Source organism: Malus sylvestris, chromosome 10 (genome assembly GCF_916048215.2).
Source record: "Malus sylvestris chromosome 10, drMalSylv7.2, whole genome shotgun sequence".
NCBI lineage: Eukaryota > Viridiplantae > Streptophyta > Magnoliopsida > Rosales > Rosaceae > Malus > Malus sylvestris.
In genome coordinates this window covers 41,619,089-41,641,537 of record NC_062269.1, presented here as the reverse complement: position 1 = coordinate 41,641,537, position 22,449 = coordinate 41,619,089, and the positions used below count along the sequence as shown (strand labels likewise).

General features: G+C 37.9%; 3 protein-coding genes, 3 long non-coding RNA genes and 1 pseudogene across 13 annotated transcripts in view; 3 read left to right on the top strand and 4 right to left on the bottom strand.

The window, feature by feature from the left end:
• The window catches only part of LOC126587999 (N6-mAMP deaminase), a 75,038-nt gene that overhangs the window by 13,462 nt on the left and 39,127 nt on the right, over positions 1 to 22,449 (bottom strand). For 2 of the 6 annotated variants that reach the window (XM_050253122.1, XM_050253123.1), the window contains exon 1: positions 13,987 to 14,063. The exons of the other annotated variants lie outside the window; for them this stretch is intronic. The gene's annotated coding sequence lies outside the window, so the exon portion shown is untranslated. Of the gene's footprint in view, positions 1 to 13,986; positions 14,064 to 22,449 lie in introns of those variants that run through there. 6 annotated transcript variants of the gene reach the window in all.
• LOC126587996 (receptor-like protein 3) lies at positions 2 to 2,324 on the bottom strand. The gene has a single exon (XM_050253117.1). It carries the CDS (start codon positions 2,279 to 2,281, stop codon positions 47 to 49), a length of 2,235 nt encoding a protein of 744 aa, XP_050109074.1. The 5' UTR covers positions 2,282 to 2,324; the 3' UTR covers positions 2 to 46.
• LOC126588008 (uncharacterized) lies at positions 8,282 to 8,613 on the top strand. Its single transcript, XR_007611296.1, has 3 exons — positions 8,282 to 8,331; positions 8,392 to 8,434; positions 8,581 to 8,613. It is a non-coding gene; the product is annotated as an uncharacterized LOC126588008 (long non-coding RNA).
• LOC126588009 (uncharacterized) lies at positions 13,350 to 13,898 on the bottom strand. Its single transcript, XR_007611297.1, has 2 exons — positions 13,744 to 13,898; positions 13,350 to 13,555 (listed from the first exon to the last, which is right to left on the bottom strand). It is a non-coding gene; the product is annotated as an uncharacterized LOC126588009 (long non-coding RNA).
• LOC126588004 (RNA pseudouridine synthase 6, chloroplastic-like) lies at positions 14,687 to 17,806 on the top strand (annotated as a pseudogene).
• The window catches only part of LOC126587995 (receptor-like protein 2), a 32,755-nt gene continuing 28,998 nt past the window's right edge, over positions 18,693 to 22,449 (bottom strand). For 2 of the 3 annotated variants that reach the window (XM_050253116.1, XM_050253115.1), the window contains one exon: positions 18,693 to 19,318. In XM_050253116.1, coding sequence (XP_050109073.1) covers positions 18,740 to 19,318 — 579 coding nt within the window. In that variant the 3' untranslated portion in view covers positions 18,693 to 18,739. The remainder of the gene's footprint in view (positions 19,319 to 22,449) is intronic. The other variant, XM_050253113.1, reaches the window with a different exon arrangement.
• The window catches only part of LOC126588007 (uncharacterized), a 48,875-nt gene continuing 45,278 nt past the window's right edge, over positions 18,853 to 22,449 (top strand). The window contains exon 1 of the long non-coding RNA XR_007611295.1: positions 18,853 to 18,985. This is a non-coding gene — a long non-coding RNA (uncharacterized LOC126588007). The remainder of the gene's footprint in view (positions 18,986 to 22,449) is intronic.

The window sequence follows — 22,449 nt, the reverse complement described above, 5'->3', positions numbered from 1 at the left end:
GTACTAGTAAATAAGTCTTTTATTTCTCAAAGAAAAGTACACTTGATTAACGCACAAAGCGGTCTACAACATTGGAGAGAAATTCGAAATATGCATATCGCCATGACCTGCTCAAAGCTAAAGGGCCACAAACTCCCCAAAACCCTACAATGAAACCAAGAGACACTGAAATTTGAAGCCATGGAATTCCATTCCCAGAGTCATGTACATCTTCCTGGTCCTTAGTTGTATCACTATCTCCTGGACTCTTCTTCTGGCACTCATTTGGAAGCGGGGAGCCGCAAAGTCCTGGGTTACCCTCAAAGGCAGTAGCATCGAAGCTTTGCAGCTGAGTGCCTAATGGTATTTGGCCTTGGAGGTTATTGTAGGCAACACGAAATGAAGACAAGAAATTAAGACCTGATAGTGATGCTGGGATTTCACCAGAAAGATGGTTTCTTGAGAGGTCTAATAACTCCAAGTTGCGGAGGTTCGAGATTTGGTGTGGAATGTTGCCAGAGAATTTGTTAAAACTAATATCCAGTTCTTGGAGAAGTTGCAATTGCCCAATATCGCGGGGTATATTGCCACTTAGACTGTTGTTCCCGAGGTTGATTACTCTCCCAAAGCTGGACAAATACTTGACCTGTACCATAGCTCCAGACCCATTAAAGCTGTTGAAGTAGACGGGCAACTCTAAATCGTCGTGACCTGTTTGAGTTGCAGCCTTTTCCGAACTGAGAGCTTGTAGTCTGCAAAGCTCCTTTGGAAATTCACCTGAAATGAAGTTATTATCCAAGTTTATATAGGATAGACTTGGAAGAGTCCCCAACCAACCAGGTATTGGTCCCGTGAGTCTGTTAAAAGACAGATCCAACACCTTCAATTTCTCGAGCTTCGACAGCCATACAGGTACTTTTCCTGTCAATTGGCAGCCTGACAAACCGATAATGGAGATATTTTGGAACCCAGATGAATCAACCATGAGATCACCATCTGGTATTTCTTCACCCAGAAAATTATTTCCAAAAATGAGTACCCTTAAACTTTTGCAATCCTTCAATATCTTCATTGCCCCTGTGACATTGGTCAGTCTGTTATGAGAAAGCGAAAGGAATGACAAGGATTTTAAAGAAAGAATTTCATGTTGTAATTGTCCCTCTAGATAATTTGCGCTCAGTCGGAGTGCTGTCAAGGACTTGCATGAGTAAACGCTTATTGGCAAGGGACCAGTGAAGCGATTATTCACTAGGTCAAGTTTAATAAGTTGACTAAGATTGGAGAAATTAAGCATGGAGAGATCTCCTTCCAATTGGTTGTATCCTAGATTCAGTTCTGTAAGGCTTGAGCAATTCATCAAAGACGGAGGCAGCAAACTCTCTAGATTGTTGAAATGGAGGATTATGAGCTTCAATCTGGAGAGCTTCCCAATATGAAGAGGTAGTGCGCCGCTCAGCTGATTAAAGTTGAGATCCAAGATTGCGAGGTTGGTAAGATTGGCAATGTTCTCACCAATGGCCCCGGAAAGCTTATTGGAAGGCAACGAAATTTCTTCAAGTGCTCGAGCGTTGTGAATATCACATGGAAGTGTCCCCAAAAGGCTATTGAAACCTGCACGAAAGAGCTCCAATTTTGAACAGTTACCAAGTCCAAGGGGAATTATGCCACTGAAATCATTGTGGGAAAAATCCAGGCTTCTAACAAAAGGAGAATAAGAACAGTTGAAAGATGGTATTTGGCCCTTAAGGAGATTGTTGCTGACATTTAAGTTGCTCAAATTCCATGCACGCTGGAGGAACGATGATGGAGTTGTTCCGTTGAATTGATTGCTGGACAAATCCACTATTCGGATACAACTTGGTGGTGGAGATAGCGGTAGTTCTCCAGAGAGAAGGTTGTAGCTCAAATCAAGGATTTGAAGGCGACCCAAGGACAGAAAGAATCCAGCTTCCAGGTGACCAGAAAGTATATTATGGGAGAGATTGAGGTGGGTGAGATGCGTGAGATTTCTAAGAGATGGAGAAATGACTCCTTTGAGGTGTTTGGAGGGCAACAACAGATGGGTGACTCTACCAGCCATATCACAAGTGATGCCCTCCCATCGACAACAATCGTTGGAAGACCAGTTTAAACTAGAAGAAGCGATATCAAATGAAGAAAAAAGAGACTGTTGGTCCATTTTGCTGCAAGCAGCATGGGTTGTAGAAATACCGCTTGTGATAAACAAGATGAAAAGTGGGAGGACATATGATTTAGTTAGATGATTAGGCTGCACTGCCATGGTTCCTGTGGAAAGTGGCATACAAGTATATTAGATTGCTCAAAAGGCGTATACTGCTTTTATAGACAAAAAGATGTAGAAACAGCATCGGAACACAGAATTATGCGTGTTGGAAGGTGCATATTTGTAGAAATTGCAAACATATCACATCGTTGTATGTGCGCGGCCATTTCTGCAGGTTGTTAGCTATCCCACATCGGTGGGGGCAAAGAAAATAATGGTTTTAAATATGATTACCCTACTTTAATTATTATTAAGGATTATTTTAGAGGCTGTAGTGATTGATAGCTGAAATCATCAGAAAAGCCGAAGCAGCTAAATACTGCTTTGGAAAACTGGTTTTTTTCCAAAGCACTTGGAGCTATATTGCATCTTTAATGAAACTTTATAAAGTCCAATAACACCCTCGTCCTCGTCATTTTGCAAATGACAGGCCTTGTCCTTAATACTCAAACTAGAATCTCTCAGACTCGTTCTGGAAGCATGCATCAAATTGAAACGGCTCTGCCACCTGTGGAGCCAAAAATAATCAAGAGGCGACACGTGGATTTTTGGGTAAAAAGGACAAAATTACCCTCGAGGCACATCGAGATTCCTACGCCCGAGCAGTGGACAATCATCCCACAATCAAGTCAAAAATGCCCAAAATAGGTAACAAATTCAAAGTTATTTCATCAATCCTCATCCTATATTTTCCACACGGTAATTATTTCATAACCTTCAAAACATTCCATATAAATTGAGTTAATTGGCTAATTAATGGATTTATTTCTAATTAATCCATTAATTACCAATTAAATCACCCATTCACACAAAAATACCCCAAAGGGCCAGCCACCTTTTCTCAAACCCTGCTCTATATATTGAACCCCATTTTCTCTAAAAACCTAAGTCCACATTCTTGCAAAACTCCGAAATCTCTCTAAACATTTTTTTCTCTAAATTCTAACTTTGGCATCGGAGGTTCTTCGGCTAAAGCCCCCCCTCATTCATCGTGGGCGCGTGAGACTTTTGGCCTTAACTAAATGTGTTAATTGTTTTGTAGGTGCAATTTTGTCCAAGATCAATGAGGAAGAAATTTGCATTCACACCACCTTCTCTAATCACCAAACCGGAAATGGCTTTGCAGATCTCCATCGTCCCTCGAACCCAACCCCTTCTTTGCTTGAAATTGATTTCTCTCTCTCCTTCAAGACCTGCTGGATTTGTCTCCATCATCCGACTCATGAACCCACAACTTCTTATTCGAAAGATTTGGAGTTCGTCTGAATTTGGATTTGAGTTTTAGAAAGGCATCTTTTGGTATCTGACATGATGGGACATAAAGGTTTATGGATTGGAATTGGAGGCATTGGAGGTGGAGTTTTTGTCGGGTAAAAAGAGGTTGAAGGGGGAAGGACGACGGAGTGAGATTGAAGCTCGTCGAAGAAGCCAACGCAAGAAACTAAAGCTTGCACTTCATTTTTCTTGACCGCCAAAGCTGCTTGATTTTGGGTTCTTGAGAGAGAAGAGTTTGAGAAAGGGATAACTTTGGGCATATCAACAAATACATTTTCATAACTAATTAAATTTTTAAAAGTTGAAATAACTACAACGAAGGGATAACTTTGTCATACTAATTAATATTTAAGATAAAGTTTATAAATATTTTCCTTTTAAAAATAAAGTATGTTTAGTAATTTACCTTTATTTGTTAAGAAAATTAAATTAACGGCACATCTAGTATTATACTTTTTTTTGTCATTTCACACAGTCACAGCTGTTGTACATAAAAGATTACAAAACACTATCAAACTTTTTATTTATTTATTTATTGTTACAAAAGCTTACAAAAAAGTTTACCAAACAATCTGCTGCTTTATTTTACAGCTGTTTATTCTCACAGCACAACATAAGTAGTTTTTTTTTAAAACACAGCAATACCAAACTAACCCTAAATACAAGGCACAATCAGCTGCCATAAATCAAAGGGGAATAGGTGGTATTCACAACTCATCACAAGACAAGGGATGGGGAATAGGGATTTGGATTCTCTTTGTGAGGATCTATTTTATCTGTTCATCGTACATTATGCGGTTATAAATTATTTTGAATTTTTTATTTAAAATTAAATACACAAAGTACATAACGAACAATAACCACACGATGTACGATGAACAGATAAGATGTTATTGTAGATATATATATATATATACACACACACACACACTTGAATATTCAATAGCTGGTCAGATCATTGTATGCAAAAATAAATAATGACAATAATTGACGACTTGATAGCGAAACTGGGATTCTGCATGACTGATAGATTTCTGCAGACATGTCCAATCTCTCCAATCTCGCGAGGTTTGATATCTTGGTTTGGAATGTTAGAAGTTGGTGACACTAATATCCAAATCTTCAAAATGTTTCAGTTGGCCAATCTCAGTATGTACGTATATTGCGGTTCAGACTGCTTTTTTTCAGAGTTAAATTTCTTGTGGCACGTTGGACATAAACTTTCACTGTAAAGTAAAGCAATTAAATTGCATGTGGAATGTTTTTTTTTTGTTTTGGGTCAATTGCCTGTGGAATGTTTGAGTTGCAGCCTTTTGCGATATTAGCCCTCGTAGTATGGAGAGCTTGGAGGAATAAATTAGTTACGGACTCATCATTTCTTATATTTGAACTTAACATCTTATTTACAAATGAAATAATATCAATAAATTGTAATACTAAGTAACTTTAATTTTAGATATTTTGTCAGCCAAACATATGTTGTAATATAATGTTTATAATTCATTGGAATGTGGACTGCACATCTTCAAGTAAAAATCATATCATTAATAGGAGAGATTTTTTAATGTGTTCGGAACACGAAGTGATACATTACGTATCACTAGTGCAAGTAGTAAGATACTTGTGTTAAAAAATTAACAACTTAAAAAATAAAACTTCCTTTCATTTATAATGACACATGGTATGATACTTGTATTTGATGAGTCCATATTATATTATATATTTTACTCTATTCTTAGTTATAGTTTTTTTGGTAGAATTTTGATATTTTGTTATGTATTTTCAATGTAGGACATTCGACTTCCTTTGGAGTAAAAAGTGATCAAACGGACGAATTTTGGAGTGATTCTAATTGGAGGATGTTCGTGAGTCTTTCAAGATGATTGTGTCAAAATTCCATATTTTTCTACCAAGCCGTTTGACTGTGGTGATGAAATAAAGACCCAGTGTGCAATTTTTCTAAATTGACGTTTTTGGACATTTTGGGTAGTTTGAAGGTCAAGATGGTGTATTATGACGAAGATTCCTTTTGAGGATTTGTAGGGAACGTCTTCAGTTTTCAAAAGAGACATTTTGGGACCAAATCAGAGTTGATTTGGTTAGTCAAAAGTTTGATTTTCTGAAAAAATCTGAATTTTAGTTCAAATAGGAAACCTTTTATTTTCTGTTTTATTATTTTATTATGTTTCCTAGTTTTATTCTAAGACCTTTTAGGATGCGTTTGTTGCACTGGACTGTCTCGGACTGGACTAGATTCTGGGACTAAGCTGGACTGGCTTAGACTAGACTAAGCTGGACTAGTTTAGTGAAGCGTTTGGTGCAGTGTCGGACTAAAAAACAGGATAATTAATAACTATAATATTATATTATATAATACACATCTAATAATATTTTATTATTAATTCAATAATATTTTATAATACACATCACTTTTCTTCCTCTTGTTTCGTCCACAGCCAGACACTCCACTGCTCTCTCTGGAGAGTTCTTCCCTTTTCTTCCTCTTGTTTCGTCCCCCATCACTTCTTTTCTCCGTCTTTTTTCCTGCAAGACAACATCCTTCAAATCATTTTTCTTGCAAATCGTCCCCCGTGCTACTCTCCCCTCCCTCTCTGTCTCTCTATTTATCTTTGTCCCAAAGCTACTCTCTCCCCTTCTCTATCCATTCTTCCCGAAATTTTCTGGGGCAAAGGAAAAAAATTTGGAAATTTTCTAGGAATATTCGGGAATAAGGAAGAATTTGCTATTGGGATTGTTGTTGTTATCGTTTTGCATATGTGTTTTTGAATTTTGGTGTTGAGATTTAGGCAGTGGGTAAGGCTGTGTTTTAGATCTAGACATGGGTTGGCAAACGGAGTCGCCCATAAGCATTCTTGCAGATTTGTAGTTCACAAGACTTGCTGCATGCGATCGTCCTATGCAAGTTCTGGAGACGGGATTAGCAATCTCATGGTTTTTGGGGAGCTTAGCAAAGACCGGCTAGGCCCTGTTTTAGTCGGGACGAGTGAGAGCTAGTCTCATTAACTCTAAGCCCTATGGGAAACAAACACGGGACTGGACTAACCCTTAGTCCAGTCCAGTCCAGTGAACTTTAGTGAGGAAAAACAAACACCCCCTTAGGGTTTTATTTTGTAGTAGTATAAATAATGATATTTAGCCATTAGGGTTTGGGAGAAACAGACAGAGAGAGGGATGAGACTACTTTAGGCCGTGTTTACGTAACCGGAATGGAATACGAAGAAACGGATTTGCACTTTTTTCAAGGCATTCAACCATTTACCAAACATTTCAGTAATTGGAAACAAGGTGGGGCTCACACAAAATTTGGAATTGAACTCCTGAATCTCCTGGAATTGGATCCCCTTCATGGAGGTGGTATTTGGATTCCGAGGAGAAGCCTCCATCAGGAATCCAACTTTTCTACCCAAACTACCCATGTCCTTATGCCTTTTAGCAGAGTGCTGACACCAGCTCAATCCCGTCCACTGACGATGACGGGGCTCAAGCTGATTGGTTCAGGATGGGTTTCGAAGATGTAGTTGGTGAAGAATAGGTTGTCGTTGGCGACAACTGGGGTTGTAACTCATTCGGTGCACATCGGCATTGAATCGACAGGGAAGAAGATGGGAAGAAGACGGAGAAAAGAAAAGAAAAAAGATAAGGAAGCTAAAAGAATTGGGGGATGGTAAGAAGAGTATGAGGGAGCAAGGATGACGGGGAAGAACTTCATCAGGAATCTGATTCTGATTCTACCTCATTTTAATTTCTCCTCAATTCAATTCATCTCAATTTGATTACGGATTAGTAAATGCACCAGAGAATTCGGCTTAAAGAGCCTTTGGCTATTTTCAAGGTGTTTTCTGTCCTTGTTTTTAATAATAATTTGTTTTATAATTGTTCGTAACTAATCTCTTTTGCTAGGGCGATGCCACGAGCCTTAGCAAGAATATGTAGTTTTTTTTTTCAATTTGCTTATGATATTATGCATGCAGGTTTGAATTACTAATCACTGGTTTAAACTATCTAATTGTCTTAACACTTAGCTACTATTAGGATATTTAGAAAAGTAATTTGATGCAATTTTGGTTGGAGGTCGGTCTTTGAAATTGAGGATGGCTTCTTGTGGTTAATATGAGCAAGTTCACTTAGGATGAATACCACTTCTTAAGGGTTGTATGGTTTTTCAAAAGATTTCACAAAGCTTAATGAGTCTTACATGTTTATAATTAATTTGAATACCATAGACGAGTTGCATTTTTTATATACGCTCTATGTTGGGGGTCCAAGTAGGCATACTTTATGAAAACCTAACCTTCAAAATATGCATGTGTAATTCATAAGTAATTGGAAGAATTATATATGATTGTTAAGGTAGTGGCGGAAGCCTAGGCTTTTACAATTCTTTACTTAATTATTTTCTATTAAATTCGTTTTTATTATTTGAAATCACCAAATCAACTTTTTTTTCCAAAACTTTGTTTTAAGTAATTAATTAACATTTGATTTAACATAAATTATTCATCCAATTCCTGTGGAAAACGACCTTACTTGTGTTGCTATACTACGATTACCTTGTACTCTTGCAAATATTTTAAGTGTTTTTATCCTTAATTTTGCAGGTGGTAAAAATACCCATCAGTATTCTAGGCACAATGAAAATTTTCTTCTCAATAGCTTTTTTTTTTCATAATAATTTGGCATATCAAATCTTAATTATCCGTGTTAATAAAATTGATATGGTTTTGTAGATTAGAATTTTTAAGCGACAAAATCAAACTGCAAATTCAGTTCAGGTATGAATGCTTCTGCTGATTTAGATTGTTCAGTTTAATAAAACTAATTTGGTTTTGTAGATTAAGATTTTTAAGCGAGAATCAAGTTCAAAATTCAATTGAGGTATGAATGTTTTTGCTTATATGGGTTGTTGAATTCTTCCTTGCCTTTACTGCATTTTTTTTACTGTTGTTTGGTGCATTATGGTATTGATTTCATTGTAATTTTATGGATTTTAAGTGGTTATTTGGATTTTGGAGTGTGAGAAGGATCTAGTGGGTTTTCAAGATAATCAAATAAGTTTGGGATTTTTACCACTTCTGCGAGATCCCACATCGTCCAGGGGAATGGATCATGTATGTCTTATATGTACATTCTCACCTCCAATTAGCACGAGGCATTTTGGGAGCTCACTAGTTTCGGGTTCCTTAGGAACTCCGAAGTTAAGCGAGATTGCGCAAGAGCAATCCCAAGATGGGTGACCCATTGGGAAGTTCTCATGTGAGTTCTCAGAAACAAAATTGTGAGGGCATGGTCGGGGGCCAAAGCGGACAATATCGTGCTACGGCGAAGTCGAGCCAGGGATGTGGTGGAGCCCAGGTCGGGATGTGACAGATGGGTATCAGAGTCAATCCCTGGCTGGAAGTGTGCTGACTAGAACGTTAGGCCCCTAAGGGGGGTGGATTGTGAGATCTTACATCGTCTAGGGGAGTGGATCCTCTATGCCTTATATGTACATTCCCACCTCCAATTAGCATGTGGCATTTTGGGAGCTCACTGGCTTCGGGTTCCTTAGGAACTCTGAAGTTAAGCGAGATCGCGCGAGAGCAATCCCAGAATGGGTGACCCATTGAGAAGTTCTCGTGTGAGTTCCCAGAAACAAAATCGTGAAGACGTGGTCGGGACCCAAAACAGATAATATCGTGTTACGGCAGAGTCGAGCCCAAGATGTGACAACTTCTCTCTGCATGCTTCTAGCTGTTATATATATATATATATTATTCAGTTTTTTTACTCAATTGTTTTACTTTTTCTCCATGTGTTGCTTCATGCATGTTTCTCAGTTGTTTGAATTTACTCTTTATCTTCAGTTTTTACTGAATTTATTGACTGTATGTGCATATGTTAATCTATTTGCTATACGTCATGGTTAAATGTTTGGTTTCTTTCTTTTTTCTTTTTATCAATCCTATCTTTTACAATTTAAGTTGAATTACCATGGGATGTACAACAAAGAAGGCTAAAAAGCAGTCTAGCCCCAGGAAAAGGCCATAAACAAAGCAAGGAAAAAGACCAGTGGTTAAAAAGGCTAAGTAGTCCGTAAGAGATTTATAACAAGATATAAAACACAACTTTCGTCCAAATCCTAGACATCCCACTAACCCAGAAAAGTACAAAATGACAGCTAGCTACTTCAAAACGGACAATATCATGCTACGGCAGAGCCAAGACTGGGATGTGACAGAATGGTATCAGAGCCACTCTGCTGTGTGCCGACGAGAATGTCGGGCCCCTAAGGAGGGTGGATTGTAACATCCCATATCGACCAACGGAAAGGGGGTGATGCGCCTTATATGTACATGCCTACCTCCATATAGCACGAGGCCCTTTAAGAGTTCATTGGTTTTGGGTTTCATTGGAACTCCGAAGTTAAACAAGTTCGGGCGGGAGCATTCGCAGGATGGGTGACCTATTGAAAAGTTCTCATGTGAGTTCCCAAAACAAAATCGTGAGGGCGTTACCGGGACCGAAAATGGATAATATCGTGCTACGGCGGAGCCGAAACTGGGATGTGACAATCACAGTCACAGATTACAAACGTACAAAAGAGGTTTATATAAAATATAAAAAATTGCACGAAAAAAGGATGGTTTTGAAAAAGGACACGGAGCTATCTCTAACATAACTTGATGAACAATTCTAACAACAATAAAAAAAAAAACTAATGAAAATGGTTTGAAAACTTTGAGTTTTAACGATAATGACAAAATAAAGGGTAAAGTGAATAGTATCAGGATTAACTTTTTAGTGTAAAAATGTAGTTTTTCGTTAAAATTAACAATACCGAGAGTTTTTCGTTAAAGTTTTCTGAAAAAAATGCCAAAACGTTGAAATTGATGAGAAGATGGATGCTGTTTGTAATCTTCAATTACTGCCACTTATATTGTTTTTATTTTTTAATGTTGTAAATATGGCGGATGCCCTAAATAAAGAGTTCGAAAGATAATTGCAATATCACTGTGCACATGAAGACTTTGAAGTCTGATAATTGAAATCTTTGTTTACATGAAGACTTTGTAAATAAGGTTAGTTTGCTTTTTGTAATTGTAGCATGAATGCAATTCATTTTTCTTTTTCTGTTTTTGTCTATTTTTCAAAATTGTAACGTATTTTTTGTTTCATGTGTGTGTCGTACGAGTTTGAGGATTTTTTTTGCTTTTAAATTTACTTTGTATAGATTGATGGGGCATATGCCAATTCGTCTTTTGTTACCATACAAGCTAACAAGAACTACAAATTAGGATATGCAGAATTTAGGTGACAAAAAATATTGGAGCTGATTATCAACGTGCAAGTTTGGAGGTTGTCTTTGTTGACCAAGAGGTTAAATCTTTACACTTTTTTCATTATTAAATAGGAACAGTTTTATATCTGTCAAAATGCATCTATCATACTTTTAGTATGAAATCAATTTTAATATTCAAAAGAAAACAGCTGGCCAGATTATTGTATCACTACTATTGCTAATCTAGAGCCAAAAGAAGACTGCAGGTAAAAATGATTGTAGTCTTGGTCTGTTGTGGTAGCGGCATTTCAAGCTTTCGGAACTTTAATTTCAAAAGAAAACATGACGGGATGGTTAGGTAGCATTTTAATGTTCAAAAGAAAACTACTGGCCAGATTATTGTATGCAACAGTAAATGATGACAAGAAATGACGACTTGATAGCGAAACTAGGATGCTGGAAGACTGATAGATTTCTGGAGAGAGGTCCAATGTCTGCAATCTTGCGAGGTTTGATATTTTGGTCTGGAATGTTAGAAGTTGTTGACACTAGGATCCAACTCTTAAAAAAGTTTCAGTTGGCCAATCTCAGTAGTTACATATATTGCTGTTCAGACTGTTGAGTCGGAGTTAAATTTCTTGTGGCATGTTGGATAGAAACTTGTACTGTAAAGCAGTTAGATTGCTTGTGGAATGTTTGAGTTGCAGCCTTTTGCGATACCAGCTCTCGTTGTCTGCAAAGCTAAATTTGGAAGTTCACCTGAAACCTAGTTACTACTGAAAGCTTGTACCGAACGACGGAGCTTTGGAAACCCCAAATCAATCACGCCATCTCAGTTGAGACCAAAACAGTCATTACACGTTGCAGCCTTGCTCGGACTTTGTGCTACAAGCAAAAGAATGAAAAGGGAAAGTTGAAACCAAGGAGAGCATGCCATTGTAGGACAAACAAAATGATGGAATGAGAGCTAGCTAGCTTGCTGTAGATTATCATTGCATGAAGATACACTTAAATGGTAATTAGCGTAGTCCCTCGAGCATTCATTATTTCTTTAACTTCACTTAAGCATGCCCCTTCTTTCCGAACGGTCTAATTTTAAGTCTCTATCTATAGATCATTCTTGCATTAAAATTAATTCAATCTCAAATCATTTAATCATTTAATTATTTAATTAGTAATATTACCCTGAACCCTAAACCCCAACAGCTACTCCTTTTTAATAGAAACACCCTTAAAAAGTCAAATTCAAGAGAAATCTCACTTAATTCTTAGTGTGTGATGAAATTCTTTTTGTGACATTCCTCAGTGAAAAGAGGATTGTTTCCTGAGAAAAAAATCCATAATACTTTTGGGCGGATGTTTTAGTTTATGGTGGTGTTATCCACACACCCGTCTTTTACTTTCTACACATATCTTGTTTATTTCTTTTCTTTAATGTTCTTCAATTCATCAATCTAAAGGACAAAAAAAAAAAGTATGTGAGATGAAAAAATAATGTGTGGAGAAAACCACTCTCAATTTAATGTTTAGAATTATATTTTGTTCGACAACAAAAAAAAAAAAAAGAAGGGAAAATTAATTAAAAGAACTTAAAAACTTTGAGTTTTAATCAAAATGACAAAAAATTGTTGTAAGTTAATAGTATCAGGAGTGACTTTTTACAGTAAAAATGTTATTTTCATTAAAAGTGAACAGTATAGAGAGTGTTTTGTTAAAACTTCCAAAAAAGAATTGTATTTTGTGGGTGGTTGGATTTAAGAGAAAAGGATCCGGCAAGGATCCTTTTTCTGGGGATCTAGAAATTATATCCGTTCATCGCATATCGTGCAATCATAAATCATTTAAAATTAAATATAAATAGTATCTAATGAAAACTAACCGCACAATATACGATGAACGAACATAATTTCTAGATCCCCTAGATCACCAGGAAAAGGATTCCTTTTCCGGATTTAAGGACTCAGATCGGAATGTCTGTTCACTTTGCTTTTAAGTTTTGACTAGATGGTTTGACACTTTCACTTCCTGCCGGGAAGTTGGGGGCATAACTTTTTTTTCTTTTCAGAAGTTTTAGTTTAATACCCATAAAATGGTTATAGTCATTGTCCCGTCGTCGCCGTTATAGTCTGAGTCATCGCCTTGAGGTGCTGCATATTTTTCAACTTATATGTGACTTTATCTTGTCGGTTGCTCTGTTGGCTCTGTCTCTCCAGATTGACTAGAATTCCATACAAGATTGTACATATTGCAATCTTGTTACAATCTTGTATTATACTGTTTAAAATTGACGAGGAGCTCCTCTTTATTTCATTTAGTGACTGACTTATAAAATTTTGTGCTCCTGAATCGTTCATATTATGAATTTCTATATAGTGATCATCTCTATAAAAATCAATTAAAACTAAAATGTGCAGATGATGTCGTTCTAAATATGTGTGACACGCCCCGATCTCGATATTCCTCGAATACCAAGATAGGCACGTGCTGACCGACACCCACGGGTGACGAAAGCCATTTATTGAATGCAAAAGCTAAGAATAAGGAATAGATAAGACCTAGAAATATAAAAGAATCAAGAATATACATTTAAGGAACGTGTTCAGAGCACACATCTATAACACTAAACGAATTAATATAAAAATTGAATTAACAAAGGAGTGGGTCCTACATCGAGAGGACTCGAAGATGCCGATGCGGAAGTGCCTGGACGCCGGGATTGTATGCCTCGATTTTAAACCCTGAAGGGTGCGCAAAACAAACATGAGTGGACCATATATATATATATATATAGTAAAACAGTTATCAACGTACTAATCCCTAGGTTTTATGAAAACACATATATATATCATAAGTTTTCAGAAACCTAGCATGCCGGACAATAATGAAACCAAACAGAAAGCAAGCAGGAAAGAGAAAAGGGGCATACTTTTCCGAATAACGTGCTCCACATCTGAGAAAACTATGACACCCTTATCAAAGATTAGATTGTTTTTCCTGAAAACAAAGAGAGAGAGAGAGAGAGAGAGAGAGAGAGAGAAGTAACGGTAAAGTGGAGTCTTTGACGGATCCGTTAAGGTGAGCGTGAAGTTCCACCTTTGGCATTGATAGCCAGTCCTCCATTGTTAACTCTGTTTCTTTTTGTTCTTATCTTGCTTTTAGCTGCCTGGACCTGTATAGCTTCGAGCAGTAGAAATTCTCCATCTGAGCTGTGTCTATGACATGATAAGCAAGCCAAGTCAATGCTGGTTGCTGACGGTAGAAAGAAGACAAAGCCCATAATGTTTTTTGTTTCGGTAACTTTTTAATGGTCCGGACTAATTCAGTTTTGTATTTATTGTTTGGATAATTTTAGATGATCAATTTTTTTTAACTAAATTTACTAACCAAATAATGTCGTCGTAGATTATTGGATTATTAATTAAGTGTCAATTAACGTGTTTGCTTCTTATTGGTGACACATCATTTGGTTTGCAAATTTGGGCTCCCTAACATTGTTCTTATTGTTTTAGTGCATACAGTGGACCGCACACAAGAACTTCTCAATCTAGAGCTCGTTGGAAGTACTTTTAAAATGCCTAAAAGTGTTTTTGGTGAAAATATTTTTAGAACCAATCATTAGTTAAACTGCAAATGAATCTTGGAAAAGCACTTGAAGGGCTTTATGGTGCTTTTTGCTGGAAATGCTTCAAATACTTTTAGACCCTAAAGATATTTTCACTAAAAACACTTTCAGTTATTTTAAGTACACTTCTAAACGAGATCTTAGAGGGTAGAAAAAAAGCCTAAGAACTTCATCGGGCCCAACTCAAGGGTAGTTGGGTAACAGAGGCCCAATCAATAGTGGACTCCATCAAGCTTGGATAATGCTTTCGGACGCGGTCCATTACTCTGTAAAAACCCGACCCACAACCCGGCTTTCAGAAATCAAAATCTCAGTTAAACCTCACCTCAAAAATCAACTCAAATAGCAGGTTGTACTATCCAGCTTCAGCCTCCGGAGGAAGAAGATGGGGCCGGTGAGCTTCTCCTCAATGTTGGCCAACGGCTGCCGGAGTTTCAGTGTGCCGGCGGCCCTTGTGCGCACCTTAGCACTCACCCACGTTGCTCTCAGTGAACACTCCAACAGCTACAGGCACGTTAAGGTGGCATGGTTTTCTCGGAGTTCGAATAAACGAAAATCTGCACGTCAGTCCCTTAAACACGACGTTTCGCAGCCAACTGCCGTTTCTTCTGCCAATGGGTACCTTAAATTTTCCGACTTTGATGCTTTTTTGTTTGTTTTTGTTTTTGGGTTTCTGAGATTTTGGCTTAATTGTTGGTATTTATTTGTTGAAAGTGAGAGTTCGAATGAAGGTCGAACTTGGAAGCAGTTTGTTTGGTAACCGAGAAAATGATCAGGGATTAAGAATGTGGAATGGAAATTTTGAATCTTTATCGTTTTAGAATACCAAATTCTTTCTTTGTAATGGAAATGGAAGCTCTGAGATTTTGGCTTAATTGTTAGTATCTATTTGTTGAAAGTGAGGTTTGGATTAAACTGGTCTAATTCGGAAGCACTTTGTTTGGTTACTGAGAAAATGAGCAGAGCAAAAGAATCTGGAAATGAAAATTTGAATCTCTATCGTTTTAGAGTTTTATAATTTTGATCATTGTGATGGATGATGTGTCGATATAATTGTCGCCAACAACAAAATGTTACATAGACTTTCTGCCATTTTGTGTTCTATGGTTTGCCGACTTTGATATCATATCTTCTTTCAGCTACCCTGAATATACTCGGTTGCTTCCATATCCCTCAGACAATGGACCGCCGAGAATCGAGCACTTGGTTGTTTCAGAAGGGGGGCCTGTACTAGAATATATCTGCAAAGTTCTGGATCTTCCTCTTCAGTGAGTTCTGCTCCTTTTGTCTTCTAATTGTTTTTTTGTTGATGTATGGCATATGATTTCCGTCATTATCAAGTTCGAGTTGATAAATAGAAAAAAAAATTCATTCTTTGAAGGTTTGTTGCAGATCTCATCCATTTCGGAGCTGTATATTATGCTCTTGTCTGTCCACGGCCTCCTCCAACTGCAACCCCAGAGCAGATGAGGGTATTTAAAGAAGTTACAGCACCATCAGTACTAAAAGATAGAGCTTCCATCAAAGGAAAAACTGTAAGAGAAGCACAGAAGACTTTCCGCATAACACATCCAGACCAATTTGTTGAAACTGGAACCTACTTACGTGTTCATGTACACCCAAAGCGTTTTCCTAGGTAAAACACAATGTTTTACGCGTCCTTATTATAATTTTTACTAGTGTTATTCTTGTTCACATCAAATTTTGATCAGGTGCTATGAAATTGACTGGAAATCAAGAATTGTAGCTGTAACTGATGAATTCGTGGTTTGGACAAACCTGCTGGTACAACAGTACGTATCATTACGGACACATTTCGATATCTGTTATCTGGCACTATCAAATGTTTTTTTTTGAGTAGTTAATTAGTTGTTTACATCAACTATGATTTGATAACAATTTTTGTCCAGGTAGGAGGAACTGCAGACAACATCGAAGAAAGTTGTGCAACCTTTGCCACTCGTGCCTTGGGACTAACAACGACCCTGATGACTACACTTCAGATTGATAATTGTACAGAAGGATGGTATGTTCTATTATACTAGTTTGTTGTCTTTCTTGTTGTTGAGACTCGAGACAGAGAGGGTAATGCTACTCACTCACTTGTTGTCTTAGCTAGAGCCAAGGAGTATTGCTCAGTTTTTCACGGAAAAATCAGAGTAAGTTTTGCAATTTCATGCTTTGGCATACATAATTTTGATAGCCTTAATTACTGGGAGGGGGAGGGCGGAGTGCAATAACTCAGAAGCTGAGGGGTTCCTTATTAATTCCCTCCAACACGGAGTTTGTTTTCTTTAGGTCATTAAGTTTATTTATCTTTTCTTTCACCCAGGAGAAAAAGGTGAAGAAGCATTATCTTGCTCTTGCCGCTGCCCCTGTGCCAACTGGAACAATTACTCACTACATGCGTCCAATTAACATGGCTCCAAGACTCATTTCAGAAGGTAATAGTCTATGTCAAGCACTGCATAGAAACTAGTTTGGTGTTTGAGGAGTTGCACTTTGAATGTATCAAGTGCCTTGAGGGATTTACATCATCACCACATTGTTTTGCCAATGTCTTTCCTTTCTGTTTTCCTATTTGGAGCTGAAATGACACCTCCAGTGTGTGCTGCTTGTGTGTAGAACTAAAAACCATTATTTCTCACAACAGGTATTTGGTGGGATGATTCAAATAGACAGGCCATGACCGTTCTTTCGGTTTTTATAAATGTTTTTAAAAGCCAATTTAAAGTTTTAATTAATTGCAGCCCACCCATAGAAAGCTTTCTTTAACTTGATGTAACATCTTCACAACCACAGTTTAAGAAACAAACTTTGTGAATAGAAATATACTTTGTGAAATTTTTACACTTAGTGGTAAACTCCTTCTGTATGAAGCTAAACAATTATTGGCAACGCAGATTTCATGGAACGCTGGAGCTTGTGTCAACTTGAAGTCATGGAATGCGAGGTTCCCTGGCCAAGTTCTGTTGTTGAACAGAAATGTTGTGTTGAAGACTCTGTGTGGCCTTCAAAAGAATATGCATATGAGTGTAAAATCAACCTTCTCCTTTTGGTGGAGTTAGGGTGTCTGCCTGCATCATATGCTTGATTTCTATAATTACAAGGTACAATGTAGGCATAATTTAGCTTATAAGTTCAGTTATGCCTGCCCTTGTATTTTGGTAATCTCTCTCTCTCTCTCTCTCTCTCTCTCAAACCTCATTCATCGTATGGCGCAGCAGGCCAGATCAAATCTTATGCACCCATAATGGGTGTGGCCTATCTGTGGCCCCAACTATTACCTAACAAGTGTTTATAAACTCATTTTGAGTACAAAAGATTTGATCTCGTAGCAGGACGAGTACAATACTCTCCGCAAACATATAGACCTCGCACCGCTCCTTCCAAATCACCCAACAGCGAATGCCCCATGAACCTAACGAACTGAGCTTCATGAGTGGTGGAAAACTCCCACAAAACCCTAGCAAATCTCAAAATGATTAAAACTTGGTATTACGTCGGAATGGAAACGGACTATCAGGCTACCGAATCGGATCATTATTAGATCATATTTGCACTAAGAGATACTAGATTTGAATCATTAACGAACTGTCGGATTGAAGTCTCAAATCTATATCCTATTAATTGCACTGGATTCGGATCAAAAATCCAATTAAAGTGAAGGTGTAAAACCAAGGAGAAGAAGAACAAAGATAAATCATATCATGTAATACAAGTCATGACAGCTGCAAATAACTAAGAGGGTTGTGATTTTCACACACCCTTAACTACTTTTCCCACACCCCTCCCTATTTTTTAGTACTTAATTGGTATCCTACTATTTAATCTTCGATATATACCCCTCCCTATTTAATATTTCATTAATTATCATAAAAAAGTAGGAAGGGTATATATCGAAGATTAAATAGTATGTTACCAATTAAGTATTAAAAAATAGGAAGGGGCGTGGGAAAAGTTGTTAAGGGTGTGAAAATCACAATCCAAATAAGAAACAAAAGACCTATGACTTGAGAAATTAAATAACTTGCCTTTAAAAGTGAAATCTTGTTTGGAACTGAAAGCCAAAAAGTAAAAACTCAATGTCAAATTTTGAAAACTCAAGGAAGTAGTTTTTATTTTTTAATGTTACCAAACAAAATTTTAGTTTTCAAAAAAGTGAAAACAAAAACTGAAAGCTAAAAACAAAATGGTTATCAAACGCTCATATATATCTTAGATTGTTGCGATGCAGCATAACAGCAGCAATGTGTACTAGTTAATAAGTCTTTTATTTCTCAAAGAAAAGTACACTTGATTAACGCACAAAGCGATCTACAACATTGGAGAAAAATTCGAAATATGCATATCGCCATGACCTGCTTAAAGCTAAAGGGCCACAAACTCCCCAAAACCCTACAATGAAACCAAGAGACACTGAAATTTGAAGCCATGGAATTCCATTCCCAGAGTCATGTACATCTTCCTGGTCCTTAGTCGTATCACTATCACCTGGACTCTTCTTCTGGCACTCATTTGGAAGCGGGGAACCGCAAAGTCCTGGGTTACCCTCAAAGGCAGTAGCATCGAAGCTTTGGAGCTGAGTGCCTAATGGTATTTGGCCATGGAGGTTATTGTAGGCAACACTAAACTTAGACAAGAAATTAAGACTTGATAGTGATGCTGGGATTTCACCCGAAAGATTGTTTCTTGAGAGGTCTAATTTATCCAAGTTTCGGAGGTTCGAGATTTGGTGTGGAATGTTGCCAGACAATTTGTTAAAACCAATATCCAGTTGTTGGAGAAGTTGCAATTGCCCAATATCGCGGGGTATATTGCCACTTAGACTGTTGTTCCTGAGGTTGATTGCTGTCCTTAAGTTGGACAAATACTTGACCTGTAACAAAACAGCAGACTCATTAAAGCTTCTGAAGTAGACGGGCAACTCTAAATCGCCTTGACCTGTTTGAGTTGCAGCCTTTTCCGACCTGAGAGCTTGTAGTCTGCAAAGCTCCTTTGGAAATTCACCTGAAATGAAGTTATTATCCAAGTATATAGAGGAGAGACTTAGAAGAGTCCCCAACCAACCAGGTATTGGTCCCGTGAGTCTATTAGAAGACAGATCCAGTTGTACCATTTTCTCGAGCTTCGACAGCCATACAGGTATTTTTCCTGTCAATTGGCTGTTTGACAAACTGAGAATGGAGATATTTTGGAACCCGGATGAATCAACCATGAGATCACCATCTGGTATTTCTTCGCCTAGAAAATTATTTGCAAAAAAGAGTACCCTTAAACTTTTGCAATCCTTCAATATCTTCATTGCCCCTGTGACATTGGTCAATCTGTTATAAGCAAGCGAAAGGAATGACAAGGACTTTAAAGAAAGAATTTCATGTTGCAATTGTCCCTCTAGATCATTCCAGCTCAGTCGGAGTGCTATCAAGGACTTGCATGAGTAAACGCTTATTGGCAAGGGACCGGTGAAGTGATTATTCACTAGGTCAAGTTTAATAAGTTGAGTAAGCTTGGAGAAATTAAGCACGGAGAGATCTCCTTCCAATTGGTTGAATCCTAGATTCAGTTCTGTAAGGCTTGAGCAATTCATCAGAGACGGAGGCAGAAAACTCTCTAGATTGTTGAAATGGAGGATTATGAGCTTCAATCTGGAGAGCTTCCCAATATGAAGAGGAAGTGCGCCGCTCAGCTGATTAGAGTTGAGATCCAGGACTGCGAGGTTGGTAAGATTGGCAATGTTCTCACCAATGGCCCCGGAAAGCTTATTGGAAGGCAACGAAATTTCTTCTAGTGCTCGAGCCTTGTGAATATCACCTGGAAGTGTCCCCAAAAGGTTATTGAAGCCTGCACGAAAGAGCTCCAATTTTGAACAGTTACCAAGTCCAAGGGGAATTATGCCACTGAAATCATTGTGGGAGAAATCCAAGCTTCTAACAAAAGGAGAATAAGAATAGTTGAAAGATGGTATTTGGCCCTCAAGGAGATTGTTGCTGACATTTAAGTTGCTCAAATTCCATGCACTCTGGAGGAACGATGATGGAGTTGTTCCGTTGAATTGATTGCTGGACAAATCCACTATTCGGATACAACTTGGCGGTGGAGATAGCGGTAGTTCTCCAGAGAGAAGGTTGTAGCTCAAATCAAGGATCTGAAGGCGACCCAAGGACAGAAAGAATCCAGCTTCCAGTTGACCATAAAGTATATTATGGGAGAGATTGAGGTGGGTGAGATGCGTGAGATTTCCAAGAGATGGAGAAATGACTCCTTTGAGGCGTTTGGAGGGCAACAACAGATGGGTGACTCTACCAGCCATATCACAAGTGATGCCCTCCCATCGACAACAATCGTGGGAAGACCAGTTTAAACTAGAAGAAGCGATATCAAATGAAGAAAAAAGAGACTGTTGGTCCATTTTGCTGCAAGCAGCATGGGTTGCAGAAATACCGCTTGTGATAAACAAGATGAAAAGTGGGAGGACATATGATTTGGTTAGATGATTAGGCTGCACCGCCATGGTTCTTGTTGAAAGTGGCATACAAGTATATTAGATTGCTCAAAGGTGTATACTGCTTTTATAGACAAAAAGATGTAGAAACAGCATCGGAACACATAATTATGCGTCCTGGAAGGTGCATATTTGTAGAGATTGCAAACATACCACATCGTTGTTTATGCACGGCCGTTTCTGCAGGTTGTTAGCTATCCCATATCGGTGGGGGCAAAGAAAATAATGGGTTTAAATATTATTACCCTACTCTAATTAATATCGATGTTTTTTGTGATAAAACCACACTTGACAAATTTAGTAATTGGTAATTACCAAGTTGGAGACTCTATTGGTCTCGTTATGGTGGGGCCCTCGGGCTCGTGGATCTAAAAATTCCAACATAGTATCAAACCACATGGTTACAGGCCCATGTAAACCAAAGGCTTGTCACCGAGAAGTGTCCTGAAAAGAGGCTTTGGTCATCATGAAGTGTGGGTCCGGCATCTAAGTTCTTAAGAAGCACTTCCTGAAAAGATTTAAAACAAGTCCGAATTCTATTGGATAGACCTCTAAGTGGGCCCCGGGGGACCCGTAGATCTACAAATTCCACAATTTTAGTCTTGGTCTATGGTAACGTATTTTTCAAGCGAATATGATTAAGAGGGAGGGCATGAACTGCCGGACAACACACCTCAGCTTCTCCTCATATCAAGGGAAAGAAATACTAAGCCCTGCTTTGTATTGAGGTGCTTAAAAAAAAAGTTGCTTATTTTTGAAGTTTTTATGTTGAAGGTTTGGTAAACTCAAAAAAAAAAAAAAAAGGATTATTTTGGAGGTTGTGGTGATTGACAGCTGAAATCATTAGAAAAGCCGAAGTAGCTAAATGCTGCTTTGGAAAACTGGCTTTTTTTCCAAAGTACGCGGAGCTAGATTGCATCTTTAATGAAATTTTATAAAGTCCAATAGCACCCTCATCATTTTTACAAAATGACAAGCCTTGTCCTTAATACTCAAACTGGAATCTCTCAGACTCGTTTTGGAAGCATGCGTCAAATTGAAACGGCTCTGCCATCCGTGGAGCCAAAAATAATCAAGAGGCGACATGTGGATTTTTGGGTAAAAATGACAAAATTAGCCTCGAGGCACATTGGGATTCCTACGCCCGAGCAGTGGACAGTCATCCCTTAATCAAGTAAAAAATGCCCAAAATAGGTAACAAATTCAAAGTTATTTCACTCATCCTCATCCTATATTTTCCACAAGGTAATTATTTCATAACCTTCAAAACATTCCATATAAATTGAGTTAATTGGCTAATTAATGGATTTATTCCTAATTAATCCATTAATTACCAATTAAATCACCAATTTCACACAAAAATACCCCAAAGGGTCGGCCACCTTCTCTCAAAAGGGGGACTGGCCATGCTCTATATATTGAACCCTATTTTATCTAAAAACCTAAGTTCACACCCTTGCAAAACTCCAAAAACTCTCTAAACACTTTTCTCTCTAAATTCTAAC